The 14,682-nt window shown below is 49.4% G+C and overlaps 1 protein-coding gene across 2 annotated transcripts in view; it reads left to right on the forward strand.

Annotated features, from left to right (window-relative positions):
- Window positions 1-14,682, forward strand: part of SLIT1 (slit guidance ligand 1) — a 188,442-nt gene that overhangs the window by 147,255 nt on the left and 26,505 nt on the right. Inside the window, exons 22-25 of one of the 2 annotated variants that reach the window (XM_003904064.5) lie at window positions 1,412-1,480; window positions 4,963-5,034; window positions 8,039-8,110; window positions 8,899-8,970. In XM_003904064.5, the coding sequence (XP_003904113.3) occupies window positions 1,412-1,480; window positions 4,963-5,034; window positions 8,039-8,110; window positions 8,899-8,970 (285 nt within the window). The remainder of the gene's footprint in view (window positions 1-1,411; window positions 1,481-4,962; window positions 5,035-8,038; window positions 8,111-8,898; window positions 8,971-14,682) is intronic. The other variant, XM_009215076.4, reaches the window with a different exon arrangement.

Genomic DNA, 14,682 nt, shown 5'->3' on the forward strand with positions numbered 1-14,682 from the left:
TCTCCCCCACTCCCGGGACCAGTGATGAAGCTTTCATTTGTTGTTTCTTGCATTACCAGCATGGCTGACCTTTTCCTCACAAGCACATCAACCACTATGGGCCTTTTCCTGGGCCCGGCCTGCCCCATCTTCATCCTGTTTTCTACTGCAGAGTTAGTGTCCTACAGACCTCATGAATCCTAGTTTTCTCCTTGGAGCCTCCTAGCAGCCCTGAGAATAATGGGATGGGTGGGGTAGCCTACCTTCTTTGACTGAAGATGCTGAAGTTCAGAGCTTGCGAAAATCTTTTAACTTCTCTAAACCTCAGTTTTGTCATCTGTGAAATGGGACTACTTGGGTATATGGACAAGGGCTGCTTCGAGGATCAAATGAGATGGGTGGGAAGTCAGTTTGTATGATGCAGAGCGAGGGGTAAGGATGAGCACAGCCCTGCTTTGCTCCTCTCTGGGGCTTTTGGGAAGTGGGGGAGAGCTGTCCTGCAGGCTGTAGTTATTGGGGGTACAGGGGGTTCCTGTGCCGGAGTCTAGCTTGGCTCAGCACCTGGCATTGGGCCACTGCTTAGCAACCTTCAGGCTGGAGGCATGAATGGTCAACGATGAAGGGAAGAGCGGGAGGTTCAGAGCATCTTGAATCCCAAGCTCTATCCTGTAGAAATGGGAACCTTGGGAATCTTAGGGCTTAGGAGGATTTCGGTGGGCTTGGTTTTAAGGGCAGTGACTTGGATAGCAGTGAGTAGAGTGGAGGCCAGAAGCGAGGTCCAAGGTGCAGAGAACAGACAGAAGAGACTGCAACAGGAGCCTGGGCATGGGTGGTAGTGTACAGTCGGCGGGCGGCATGACAGTGCAATGAAAGGAAGCCGTGAGAGAGCCGCGGTGGCACTGGCTGCAGAGCGAGGTGGAGAAGTGACATCAGGGCACAGAGCCTGGAAGGCAGGAAGGCAGAGGGGTGCTGATGGAATGAGGGAAACTGATTAGGCAGTCTGGCTGTGAATCCGCTTCACAGCCCATGCCAGCAGGCGGAGAGGGCGCCCTGGGAGCTGGCAGGGCCCAGTAACATGCAAATCAGATCTATTTGGCCAGGAAAAGAGTAGAGCAGGGAGGGGAAGGTAGGTGCTCAGGGAGTGTCCATGGACAAGGAGGAGGCTGGGAGGGTGAGAAGGGAAGTGAGAAGGGAACCAAGAGAAGCCATGTGACTCTTGGCTTTTTACCAAGTCCTTTGGGTGGCACCTTCCCAAATGGCTTCAACAAGGTACGTATTTTCTCCTCCTATAAGCAATTCTGGGCCCATCGTGTGGCCTCTGTGGAGGAGAGGAAATGAGAGAGAAGTCCCTGGCTGCAGGGAAGGCTGTCCCCAGCGTGGGGCACCACCAGAGGTGGAGATGGGCACTAACGCCGCTGTGTTCTCTCTGCAGCTATTTGGACGGGAACCAGTTCACGCTGGTTCCGGGACAGCTGTCTACCTTCAAGTACCTGCAGCTCGTGTAAGTATCCAGTCCGCTTGAGGACAGGAAGGCCTTTGGCATCTAACCGTCAGGACTCTGGCTTTCCTGGAATTTCCTACAGACCTCACTTCTGGGCAGATCCTGCTTTTTTCCTTTCCCCGCTCCCCTCTGGAAACAGCTGTGCCTAGAGCTGTTTTGCCACCTAGTGGCCATCATTGGCAATTACATAGCTCCAGGCCCTGTTGGGTTGGACCTGCCTCCTCCTCCTGCCCCGGCCATCTCCCCAAAGCTCTCTTGAGGCTGGTCGTGACTGTTAAGAGGGGTTATCCTGGCTGGGTGCTGTGGCTCATGCCTGTAATCCCAGCACTTTGGGAGGCCGAGGCAGGCGGATAACCTCTCGAACTCATGTTGGAGTTCAAGACCAGCCTGACCAACATGGAGAAACCCCATCTTTACTAAAAATACAAAATTAGCCGGGCACGGTGGCACATGCCTGTAATTCCAGCTACTTGGGAGGCTGAGGCAGGAGAACAGCTTGAACCCGGGAGGTGGAGGTTGCAGTGAGCCGAGATCGCGCCATTGCACTCAGCCTGGGCAACAAGAGCGAAACTCCGTCACACACACACACACACACACACACACACACACACACACACACACACACACACGCACGCACACACACACAAAAGGAGGGGTTATTCTTGCAAGGTTAGGATCCAGGAGAAGTGGAGGGTGATGGAAGGCTTCTCGGTCCAGCTCAGCTCTCAAACCAAGTATGAACTATGGCAGCTACAAATACATACCTGTAACTAAGTTTTTCTTTAGGCTACACCTCTGCTTTTCTGTTATTTCCACCTTTGACCCCTTCTACTCCATGGAAATATACAAAATAAGCCTCAGGATAATAAGTTCAGCTCCTTTTAGTTTTCTAACCTGCTTAACTCCTCACTTCAGTTGTCTTTATCTGCTCCTTGGCCAGATTCTACCAAAAAGAAGTCCAGAGAACATTCCATCTTAGTGTAGTTTGCAGCAGTGCCACTCCAAGTGCAGTCTACGGGCCCACATCAGTCCCAGAACTGTTTGTAATGGGTTTGTAATTAGATAAGGTGCTTACACCAGAATCTAAATCCATGTATTGCTTCCTTCCTTGAGAAAGTCTTGCTATTGAAACAATGTTTGCTAAAGTAAGCTATGTGTGGTGACCGGATCTTGGCTGAAGTTTCTTTTTTCTTTTTTTTTTTTTTTTTTTTTTGAGACAGAGTCTCGCTTTGTCGCTCCGTCGTCCAGGCTGGAGTGCAGTGGCACGATCTCTGCTCACTGCAAGCTCCGCCTCCTGGGTTCACGCCATTCTCCTGCCTCAGCCTCCCGAATAGCTGGGACTACAGGTGCCTGCCACCACACCAGGCTGATTTTTTGTATTTTTAGTAGAGATGCAGTTTCACCATGTTAGCCAGGATGGTCTCGATCTCCTGACCTTGTGATCCACCCGCCTCAGCCTCCCAAAGTGCTGGGATTACAGACGTGAGCCACCGCGCCCAGCCAAGGCCCAAGTTTCTTATTGTGGGTTGGTGAAATTTAGTTCAAGGACTGGCTACTTTGGGCAGCTCTGGCTTACAGGATTTTGAAACTCCAATTTATCTGTTTTTGCTTAATGATCTGGCCAATGTGTGTTGAACATTCCAATAGGAGGGGTGGAGAGGGGATGGAGTAGTGTGATTCAGTGGCTGGTGTCAGAGTGCTTTGAGCCAGTGAAACTGCCTCTTGGGGGCTGTGCCACCACCTCCTCATCACAGGGAATGACCACAAAGTGTGTTGAACATTCAGTAGAGCACTTACATATATCTCCAAAGACAGTGGAATGATTTGGAATTAGATTAGAGGAACGTTCAGGAGGAGAAGATGAAGGCAGGGCACATCGTTGCATTTTCTAAATGTTTCCTGAGTGCATGAAGTGGGCAGATGTGAAGGCCCCGAAGTCATGGCCCCCTCTCCAGACCGTCATGGTTTAGGGAGGATGCGGGGGAGGGGAGGGAACACATAAGGGTTCCAACAGAGGTCAATGCCGATTAGGGCTGTGGCTCAAGGAGGATGTGATCAACTCAGTGAGGGGGCTGGTGGGGAGGGCATCTTGGAACACGAGTTCGAGTTCACTGGTGGGCAGAGGGAATAAGCTGCATGGGGGCACAGAGTGTAGTCTGCTCAGAGAACTTCAAGAAACTTAGTGAATCCTAAGCCTGGGAAACCTTTGGGGCGGGAAGCAGAGGGGCGGGGGGCAGGGACCAGACCCAGGAGCGCCAGGTGGCCAGCTAGAGGGCCTGGAGTCCACATGCTAGGCACATGGGTACCACTGTGGGGTTTCAGTGGGGAAGTGGCTTCGTCGGCTTTGCGTCATAGAGAGATTCTGTGGTGCCACCCTCATGGCAGATGGATCAAAAGGGCAAAGCAGTGGGTGAGAGATGAGGTCAGAATCCAGGCAGGAGCCCGAGAGAGAGGATGCTGGCTCAGGAGGAGGGCACGTCGTGAGAGGTGACCAGGGCCACCAGCCAGGGGCGGATCAGATGGGTGGGACGAGAGGGCGGACATGTGGGCAGGCGGTGTTATGGAGCTGGAGCCTGGGGGACGGGGCATGGTGGGGAGCACAAGACATGGACGGAGTTTGAGTGTCTGTGGGCATCAAGAGGAGGAGTTCATGAGAGGACAGGCCGGGGCCACGGGAGGGGGGCACTGCCAGCACAGGGGCATCCCCAAGGGCACCCAGATTGAACTAAAAAGGGCATAGATGGGGTTTAGCGATCCCCATGCCTCTGGGCTGAGTTCGAAGGAAGCTTCTACCAGGGACTGAGGAGGCACAGCCAAAGGCCCCCGAAGACAGTCGGGAGTGGAGGAAAGCGGGTGATGGGAGTTTTGAGAAGAGGAGAAGGGCGGTCAGTTGTGTCAGATGCCACAGGTGACGCGGAGAGGCCACGGCAGCATCCTGGGCTTGGGGCCAGTGGACTGGGTTTGAATCTGGCTCTGCCTCTGACCAGCTGGTGACCCTTTGAGAGTCATAGATCCCGCTGAGACTCTGGGTCTTTGTCAAACGGGGCTGCCCTCTCCCTCATAGGACTGCCTTGCAGGGAGGGCTTCCGAACCGGCCCGCCTAAGGTGCTGGCAGGAGAGAAAGGAGAGAGTGCTGGATCTGGTCGGGAGGCCACCGACACCCTGGTGGGAGTGTTTCCATGGTGAAAAGGGGCAGAGCCAGGCTCTGCTTGCAGAGGGGTGGGGGTAGGGGTCAGGAAATGGAGGCGCCAAGCCTCCATATACCAAGTGTCCCTTATATTTGCCTGGTGTGTACCCGAGGGAGTTGAGGGAGCAGCGCAGGGCTGTAGCTAAGCAAGCACTGTGACCGGGGCTCCTCTCCACCCCTGGCCAGCCTGGCTGGGGAATGGCCCTGGGCAGAGTGAGGGAGGGGAAGAAGCCCAGGAGCGTGAGCCAGGACTGAGTGAGTTCTTTCTCAACCATGATGCCTTTGCCTTTTCCAGGGACCTGAGCAACAACAAGATCAGCTCATTAAGCAATTCCTCCTTCACCAACATGAGCCAGCTGACCACGCTGTGAGTCCCAGCAGGGCTGGGGTGGGTGCCCCGGGGCCTGGGTTGTGAGTCATTCCCAAGCCCCAGCCTGTGCTGTGCGTTGCACCGCGATCCCTCACCTGCAGACTCCTTGCCCTCTGGAGAGGATGCCCAGCCCGAGAGCCTAAAAGACTTTCAAAAAACATCTTTCATTGTGAAATACAACATATGGTATATACAGAAAATGTTAATGCAAAAAATAAATAGTGCAAAAAAAATGTACAGTTTCACAAATAATCATAAAGCTGGCACACGCGTAGATACCAAGTCAAAAATTAGGGACACTTGGCTGGGCGCGGTGGCTCACGCCTATAATCCCAGCACTTTGGGAGGCAGAGGCAGGTGAATCACTTGAGGTCAGGAATTCGAGACCACCCTGGCAAACACGATGAAACCCCGTCTCTACCAAAAATACAAAAAGTAGTCGGACGTGGTGGCACATGCCTGTAGTCCCAGCTACTCGGGAGGCTGAGGCAGGAGAATCGCATGAACCTGGGAGGCGGAGATTGCAGTGAGCCGAGATCATGCCATTGCACTCCAGTCTGGGTGACAGAGCGAGACTGTGTCTCAAAAAAAAAAAAAAAAAAAAAATAGAACAGGCTAGCATCTTGTCCCTTCCTGATCCTTATTGCTCTCTCCTCCCCTACCCCGAGGCAGCTGCTGTCCTGACTTGATGAGGATCACTTCTTTTATTTTCTTTACAGCATTACCATCGACATATGCATTTCTAAATAATATAGTCTAATTGTGTCCATTTTTAACCTTGTCCAAGTGGAATCATATGGGCAATAGTCTTTTGTATCTGGCTTCTCTTGCTTAGCATTGTCCGTGGGATCCATTCATGCCACCGTGGCAGCTGTGGTCTGTTCGCTCTCATTGCTAGCTAGTGTTCCTTTGGAGGAACAGGCCACACTTTCCTCATCCATTCTAGTCCTGATGGATTTTGGGGTTGCTTCCAGTTTGGATTGTTGTGAGCGGTGACCCTCTGAACATTTTTTGTGGCCATATTCTAAGATATTTAAAAGCTGGCTTTAATTATATTCCAAGCAATTGATCAGAACATATTACCAAGTGTCCCTTATATTTGCCTGGTGTGTAAAAGTATCTCATTCACCTTCCCCACACCTCATTTTACAGATAGAACAGTAGAGCCAGTGCCCAAAAAAGGAAGGGGCCCTGACCCAGCCATTCTCCAGGAGCAGGATGTGGGCCCAAGCCAAAATACAAAATACAAAACATTAGCCAGGTGTGGTGGCGCACATCTGTGGTCCCAGCTACTTGGGAGGCTGAGGTGGGAGGATGGTTTGAGCCTGGGAGGCAGAGGTTGCAACGAGCCAAGATCATGCCACTGCACTCCATCCTGGGTGACAGAGCTAGACTTTGTAAAAAAATTTAAAAAAAAAAAAGAAAGAAAAAAGAAAAGGAAGGAAGGAAGGAAAGAAGGGAGGGAGGGAGGGAGGGAGGAAGGGAGGGAGGGAGGGAGGGAGGGAGGAAGGAAGGAAGGAAGGAAAGAAAGAAAGAAAGAAAGAAAGAAAGAAAGAAAGAAAGAAAGAAAGAAAGAAAGAAAGAAAGAAAGAAAGAAAGGAAAGAAAGAAAAGAAAGAAAGAAAGAAGGAAAGAAAAGAGTGCTATTCTTGCTAATCCCCTGCTCCTGCCTCTCCCAGCTCTGAGACCTGGGCAACCACTGCTCTGCTTTCTGTCACTATAGGTTAGTTTGCATTTTCTAGGGTTTTACATACAAATGGAAAAAGTCGTTTTTGCTTGGCTTCTGCACCCAGCATGGTTATTTTGAGGTTCAGCGTGGTGTGGTGTTGCGTGTGCCGGTGGCTCTTTTTCATTGCTGAGCGGTGTTCCCCTGCACAGGCGTGGATATGCCACAGTTTGCTCATCCGTCCGTCTGCTGGGGACACGCAGGTTGTTTCCAGCATGGCGCTGTTGCAAGTGTGATTCCCTTATTCATCTGCCTGTCTGCCCTGGATGGATTCAATTACTTGGAAGCATTTTGGGACAGTGGCTTAGCCTGTGGGCTCTGGAAACTGAAAGCTGTAATGAAAATCCCTTCTTAATAACTTTTTTTTTTTTGAGATAGAGTCTCTCTCTGTCGCCTAGGCTGGAGTGCAGTGGCATGATTTTGGCTCACTGCAACCTCTGCTTCCCAGGTTCAAGTGATTCCCCTGCCTCAGCCTCCCGAGTAGCTGGGATTATAGGCGTGTACCACCATGCCTGGCTAATATTTGTATTTTTAGTAGAGATGGGGTTTTGCCATGTTGGCCAGGCTGTTCTCAAACTCCTGACCTCAGGTGATCTGCCCACTTCAGCCTCCCAAAGTGCTGGGATTACAGGTGTGAGCCACCGCATCTGGCCCCTTCTTAATGGCTTAATAATGTGACCCCAGAGAAGTTCTTTCACCTCTCAAGGCCTCAGTGTCCTCATCTATAAGATGGGCGTAGTAACAGCACCTTCCTCTCTGTCACAGCTTTTCAACAGTAAATTATTGTAGATGACTTTGCCTGTCCACCCTGGAAGTGGTCAGCTGAGACAGTGAGCTCCCCGCAGGCAGGTCCTGGTTGGGTGTCACCTTCATAGGGAACTTGCCTATGCACCTTGCTGGGGCAGCCCCTTAGGCAATGTTCTCAATCATAACAACAGCAACTCTCCTTTGTTGAGGATTGATTGGAGCCAGGCATGGTGTTAAGGGCTTCACCTGGATTTTACCCCCAGGACAGCCCTATGGAGTTGGCATTATTTTTGTCCCTATTTTACAGTCAAGGGAACTGATTGAGACAGAAGGGGATTAGGGGGCATGCCCATGACCACCAGCTTCTCAGGGCACAGCCCAGCCCATGCGCTTGCCGGCTGCTCTGCCTCCCCTCACAGAGCCCGAGGAGGCTGCTGGGTGAAAGGGGCCTCTACGTCCTGGGCGGTGGCTGTGCCCACGGGGGCCAGGCACTAACACGGTGCCCTTCCTCCGCCTCCTTCCTCCACAGGATCCTCAGCTACAATGCCCTGCAGTGCATCCCTCCTCTGGCCTTCCAGGGACTCCGCTCCCTGCGCCTGCTGTAAGTCTCCTCACTCGCCATCCCGCCAGGAAATCCACCCCACCGAGGGTCCCGCCACCCCCCTGGTGGACAGAAATGTTCCCATGTCTAGGGCCCACACTGTGCCGTGGTGGAGTCCAGAGCGCTGTCACTTAAGCTCCTGTGGATACTCTCATTCCCAAGAAGCTAGGGCGTGCATAGGAAATGATCTGAGAAATGGGGGTTGCTGTCACCCCCAAGATGAGTTTGTGGTGTTGGCGGGGGGACATCCAAAATAAGGTGGCCCTTCATTTGCATGTGAGACTTCTGTTCAGATTTAAAAATGTTTGCAAGGGATTTGTGAACCTCTTCTATGAGTTCTCACTGGGAGGTTTTGCCCTGGGATCAAAGCCCTCGATCCGTCCATGATGATGGCCTCAGTCAGCCCACCAGGGGCAAGGTGACGTTCTCCCAGCCCTAACCTGTGGCTGGCCTTCTTAAGTTCCTCACTAAGAAGAAGCGCCTCCCGCTTAGGCTCCTCTGCTAAAAGAGGGAGGGCTCTGGGTGCACAGGTCCTGTTTGTAATATAAACGCAGTGTTTCAGTCCTCTGAAGGGCTGGGGGACAGGGCGGTCCACCTCAAGGGTTTCTTCCCTGTGGCCAGTGGGGCAGGGTCTCTGAGCTGGGGGCCATCTCCCTTGAGCCACTGACTGAGAGGCCTAGAGGGAAGGCGCGGCCTGTCCTGTCTCTGCAGAGGGCTGGGTCTCTCCCTCCAGCGGGTCTCCCATCTCTGTCCATGGATAAGGCACCAGCAGCCTCTTTTCTTCTCAGGTCTCTCCATGGCAATGACATCTCCACCCTCCAAGAGGGCATCTTTGCAGACGTGACCTCCCTGTCTCACCTGTGAGTACTCCAGCCCCTTTCTCTGGGTCTCTGGATTTCAACAGGACTTGGTTTCTGAGAAGACCCCACCTCCTGAGATTGTCAGAATTTGTTGCTTTTACATTGAAATTAAGCTTGTGAACTTCCCATGTGCACCTTCTGGGACTCTTATACGTCCAGTGGTTCATCAGCCACAGCAATAGAGTAGAACAGTTCCTCGCAAGCAGCAGTGAAGGTTGTAATGACCATTGATCGATTGCTGTGCACTTTGCCTGCCTCAGCTAATGTGCGCCTCACAATTGTCCTACAACATAGGTACTGTGGTTCTTATCTTTCACACCAGGAAATGGATGGAGAAAAAGTGGGACGCTCGCTGGAAGCTGCACAGCTGCGGGGTGGTGGGGTTTCTGACTCCTAGGCCAGTGCTCTTAGGCGCTCCGCTGGTACTGTGCCTCCGACTTCACACAGTGGGGGATGAGCTCTAGAAATTTACTGCCCCCAATCCGTGCTATAATTCGATATAGAACTACTTCCAAAACCATTTAGCTAGCAGTGCTATGAGAATTCTTTAAAAGCGGTGGGCTTGATTCCTCAAAAATCTCAGTATAGGATTACCATATAACCCAGCAATCTACTCTAAGAGGTATATCCAAAAGAATGGAAAGCAGGGACTGAAACAGATGCATGTACACCAATGTTTGCTGCAGCATTATTCATAATAATGAAGTGGGAACAGTCTATGTCCACAGATGGTAAACAAAATATACTATATACATACAATGGGATATTGGCCATAAAAATGATGAATTTCCGATGCGTGCTACCACACAGATGAATCTTGAAGGCATTATATTAGGTGAAATAAGTCAGACACAAGAGGATGAATATTATATGATTCCATATATATGAGGTACCATATATATGATTCTGTATATATGAGTCAAATTCATAGAGACAAAAAGTAGAATGGTGGATGCCAGGAGCTGGAGGCAGGGGCCATGGGGAGTTGGTGGTCAGTAAGCACAGAGTTCTTTTGGGGTGATGAAAACGTTTTGGAAATAGGTAGTGGTGATGTTGTACAACACTGTGAATACAATCAATGTTACTGAATTGTACACTTAAAATGGTGAAAGTGGCAAATTTCATGTGATATATATATTTTGCCATATAAAAAATAGACAAAATCAAGAAGCACTGGGCTGTGACAGGGCCATCCTAATTCTGGAGGTTGGGCAGGGCACTGAGCAGGCACACATTCTCTCCTGGCATCTCTTGGCACTACTGGCCAAGGCAGGATAGGAGAACTGTGGTCACGTGGACTATGCCTGGGACCTCAGGTGCAACTGTCTCCTTTTGCCCTCAGCCCCATCCTTAAGCCCTAAAAGGGCCTGGTGGGCAGACATACCCAGGTTGGAGAGCTTCTGGGGCCCCCAGCCACTCTTCTTGAAGTTCATTCACTCATCAGTCTCACTAGATTTTCTCTAAGGTTCACTTTTTCTGCATTTTAAACTCTAAAACCAGAGTGTATATTTAGTATGGTAATGTTCCCCATCCTTCAGAAAGCATGTTAAATCAGCGGTGCATCAAATAGCATCGGGAGATAAAATAGTAATAGGTGTTGCTCTTTGAGGGTCTGCCTGAGTCAAATACTGCACTCTACTTCATCTACAAGGTCTTGATTACCCCATGATTGAAATGGGAAGTGAGTTTTGTGTTATGCGCCAGCTCCACATGATTGGCAAGAACTGTCTTGAGGACCACACTGAAGATTCCAGGGCTGGACCTGGACTCAGTGGGAGGGGTGCAGTGATTGATTTGTAATGTCTGCCATGGAAGTGGGAGGGGTAAGGGGCTCTGTCCCAGGTGGTAGGATTTGATTTATTATTTCCATTTTACAGTCCTAGGTTCTAAAAAGTTAGGCAGCTTCCCTAGGATTTGAATTTAGGTGTGTCTGATTCCAAAGCTCTTTATTTATTCTTTATTGCCTTAATAAATACATCCTGGGCAACCAGAGTGACTCCAGTGCTGAAGAATTTCCTAACACAAGGTTTCTGCCCACTGTGACCATTTGGGATCTTATAAAGAGAATTCAAAGGAAGCAGTGACTAACTCTGAGCAAGTCCAAGGGGCTTCACAGAGGAGGTACCATTTATGCTGTCATTGGAAAGGAACTAGAGTTGGCCAGTTGGAGAAAGTGAGGAAGGGCATCCTAGGAAGAGGGAGCAGCATGTGCAAAGGTGTGAACACGAAAAAATGGGATGTTCAGGGATGCTGTGTTGTCCAGCATAGGATAAAGGGTGTTTGGTTGGGGAAGGAATGTGGGGTGGGAGGAGATGAATCTGGAAAGGGACATTGGAATTCTGTTGTGAAGGACCATTTGTGCCTGCTAAGGAGTTTGCCCTTCGTTGTATACAGAAGGGGAATTGTGGGGAATTGAGTTTCAGCAAACTCCTGGAAAGCCCATGGTGACATACAGACGGTGAGTGGGATGGGAGGAGGCAGGAGTGAGCCCTGCTGGAGGTGGTGCCTCTGGACATAGGTCAGGTTGGGACAGTGTTGTTTATTGTTCCTACTGACTTGAATTCACCAGGGCTTGTTTCCATCTGTGTTGGGTAATTTTTGGTTGCACGCTCATTTTTGCTGACATATCTTTAGGAATTCTGAAGAGCTAAGTTGGAGATGCTCCTCTCCAGAGAGCATTTGTGCTTGTCTCTGCTGGGCACCAGGGGCTGCTGCTACCCTGGGACCACATAGCTTTTGTTGCATAGCCCTGGGCATAGCTGAGTGTCCACTTTTACTGCCCACCTTAGCCTTTTCAGCATCTAGTCTACATTTTACATCTTTGCATTCGCCCTTAATATTTCTCTTCTACTCAGGGTTTAACTGTGCAGATGCGTGGTTGGCTGCCTTTTCTCCTTCCTCACGAGAACCAAATTAACACCCAAGTGCATCTTGTCTCCAACTCAAAATATACAGGTTTTGTTTTTCAAATGAGAAGTGAGCAAACAACATATGTTTTGAGCAAACCAAAAAAACCAAAGCTGCAAAAACAAATTTTGAGCCTATACCCATCTATAAATTAAGACTTTCTTTAGGAGAACAGTAATATCAGGCCAGAAGCCAGATCTAGTTTCTAAGAAATAAACCAGTAAGTAAAGATCAGGTTAGCGGTACTTGTAGAAAATGGCATCAGTTTTACTGATTAAATGTGTTTATTAATTGCACCTAAGCTTAATTTCTCTGCGAAATAGCATCTGTGTGAAAGAAACCTTCCGTTGTTATCAAGAAAGCTTGTGGATAAACTCTGCCCTTTATACCCGGGGTTTAAGATGGAAACAGGCAGCAGCCTGGAGGATGTGTGTATACTCATGTTCATGTGCGTGCACATATGCACGTGTAGTATTGATGTGATATATGTCATGTGTACACACACATCGGTTGTCGCCTCTGCACTCAAGACCTGCAACTCTTCCAGAAAGAGTTCTTGAGCACTTATAAGGAGTTGAAGAATGGTAAAAAGATGACACAGACCCACTGCATTCACTCCGGGCTTCATGAAAGCTGTATACAATTTGAAGGGAGGCCCTCGCACACCGCTCTATGACAAGTGATAATTGAGGGACAGCCAGGAGTTGCCATCCAGTGTTCCTGGTTCCCAAAGGTGCTGATGTTACTGAGATGCCCTGTTCCTGATCTGACTCTGGCCAGGGCCTCTCCTGTCCACTCGCAGTGTGGAGGAGGGGCATGTGGAAGAGGGGAAGTCATCATATTTAAAACCCTTGAACTCTAGACTAATCAGGACTTGGGGCTTTAGGTTCTTGTTCTGCCATCAACTTGCAATGGGCTTTCAGACAATTTATTCTTCTCTCAAGGCCTCTTTTCTCACCTGCACCAAGATGATTTCTAAGGTCTCACATGGTTCAAACAAGCTGTAACGATTGTGAGCACTCTTCACTGTGCTGCACTTCAATGCCCTGCACAATCGTCTGCTATTTACTTTGCAGTTAACTCATCTTCCATCTATCCATCCAGTCAGCCATCAGCAAATATCTACTATGCACCATGTCCCAGGCTAGGGTTCCCCAGTGTCTGTCTTTGTTGCTATAATCTGGCATTTTGTTGCCTCTAATTTGCTGTAGGCTGGAAAGCTAGGTGTCCAAATTCATTAAGAATTTGGCATGAAAGGAAATATGGAAGGAGTAAGTAAATTATGGCATGCCCATATGACAGAATAGCAAGTAATTAATAATGACAACACATTTATTTATTTATTTATTTATTTATTTATTTATTTAGAGATGGAGTCTCGCTCTTGTTGCCCAGGCTGGAGTGCAGTGGCGTGATCTTGGCTCACTGCAACCTCTGCCTCCCGGGTTCAACCAATTCTCCTGCCTCATCCTCCTGGGTAGCTGGGATTACAGGCGCCTGCCACTACGCCTGGCTAAGTTTTGTATTTTTGGTAGAGATGGGGTTTCACCATGTTAGCCAGGCTGGTCTCAAACTCATGACCTCAGGTGATCCACCCGCCTCAGCCTCCCAAAATGCTGGGATTACAGGCATGAGCCACCATGCCTGGCCAACACTATAACTTATTATTTGATGAAAACCCAGAATAAAGTAGACTGTACACTGTGATGTACAAACATACACACAGGAAATGAAAGGGAATATACTAAAATCAAATCAGTTGCATTTATGGGATGATAGATGGTTCCTTTCTTTTTGAATTTCCTTTGCACTGAGATGTTGTGCTTTTCTCATGCTTTTAGACAGGCATTCATTCATTCACCAAACATTGACTGGTGCCTGCTAGTGCCTGACACAGCTGGGGATTTAGTGGTTTCTGCCCTCAAATGACAGTAATGCACACAGATTGATCACCTAGGAGTGGGATGGATGGTTCTGCGACTTGTGAGACAGCCCGGGGAGGCTATTTCAGTCCAGGTTACACAAGTAGGAGCCGGGTGGGGCCTTGGCATGAACAGATCAAATAGCTACTGTTTCAACTATTTCCATATTATGCCAGAGATCAACAACACAGGGTTATTTATACTTTGGCTGGGGTATAAACCTGAATCCACAGTCCTTTTGGACTGACATGGCCTGGCTGCGGTGTCTGCCTCCCCAATCCCTGCCCACCAAATACATCTCAGTCGGGCCTTGGCTGTCCACTCCCCACTGAGTTCACAGGAGTTTTCGTCGGGAGAAATAGTCCCCAGGTGAATACAAACTACAAGTACTACCGAAGAGAGGGCAAGGCAGTCCTCAGCCACGAAAACCCAGCCTTTGGATAAATGAAAGCTTGTAATGTTGAATTCAGGTGTGGCTCAGAGTCTATTCAGTATAGAAACAAAGAAAAGCAAGTGTGGGCCAATCCAGAATTCATATTTTTGAATAGCTTTAGATGTGACTTTGCACCCATATTTTTTTGTCGTTGTTGTTTTTTGTTTTTTGTTTGTTTTTTGAGATGGAGTCTCACTCTTTTTGCCCAGGCTGGAGTGCAGTGGCTTGATCTTGGCTCACTACTCCGCCTCCTGGGTTCAAGCGATTCTCCTGCCTCAGCCTCCTGAGTAGAGTAGCTGGTATTACAGGTGCCTGCCAGCGCACCCAGCTAATTTTTGTATTTTTAGTAGAGATGGGGTTTCGCCATGTTGGCCAGGCTGGTCTTGAACGCCTAACCTCAGGTGATCCACCTGCCTTAGCCTCCCAAAGTGCTGGGATTACAGGCGTGAA

The sequence above is a fragment of the Papio anubis genome, chromosome 11, assembly GCF_008728515.1.
Source record: "Papio anubis isolate 15944 chromosome 11, Panubis1.0, whole genome shotgun sequence".
NCBI lineage: Eukaryota > Metazoa > Chordata > Mammalia > Primates > Cercopithecidae > Papio > Papio anubis.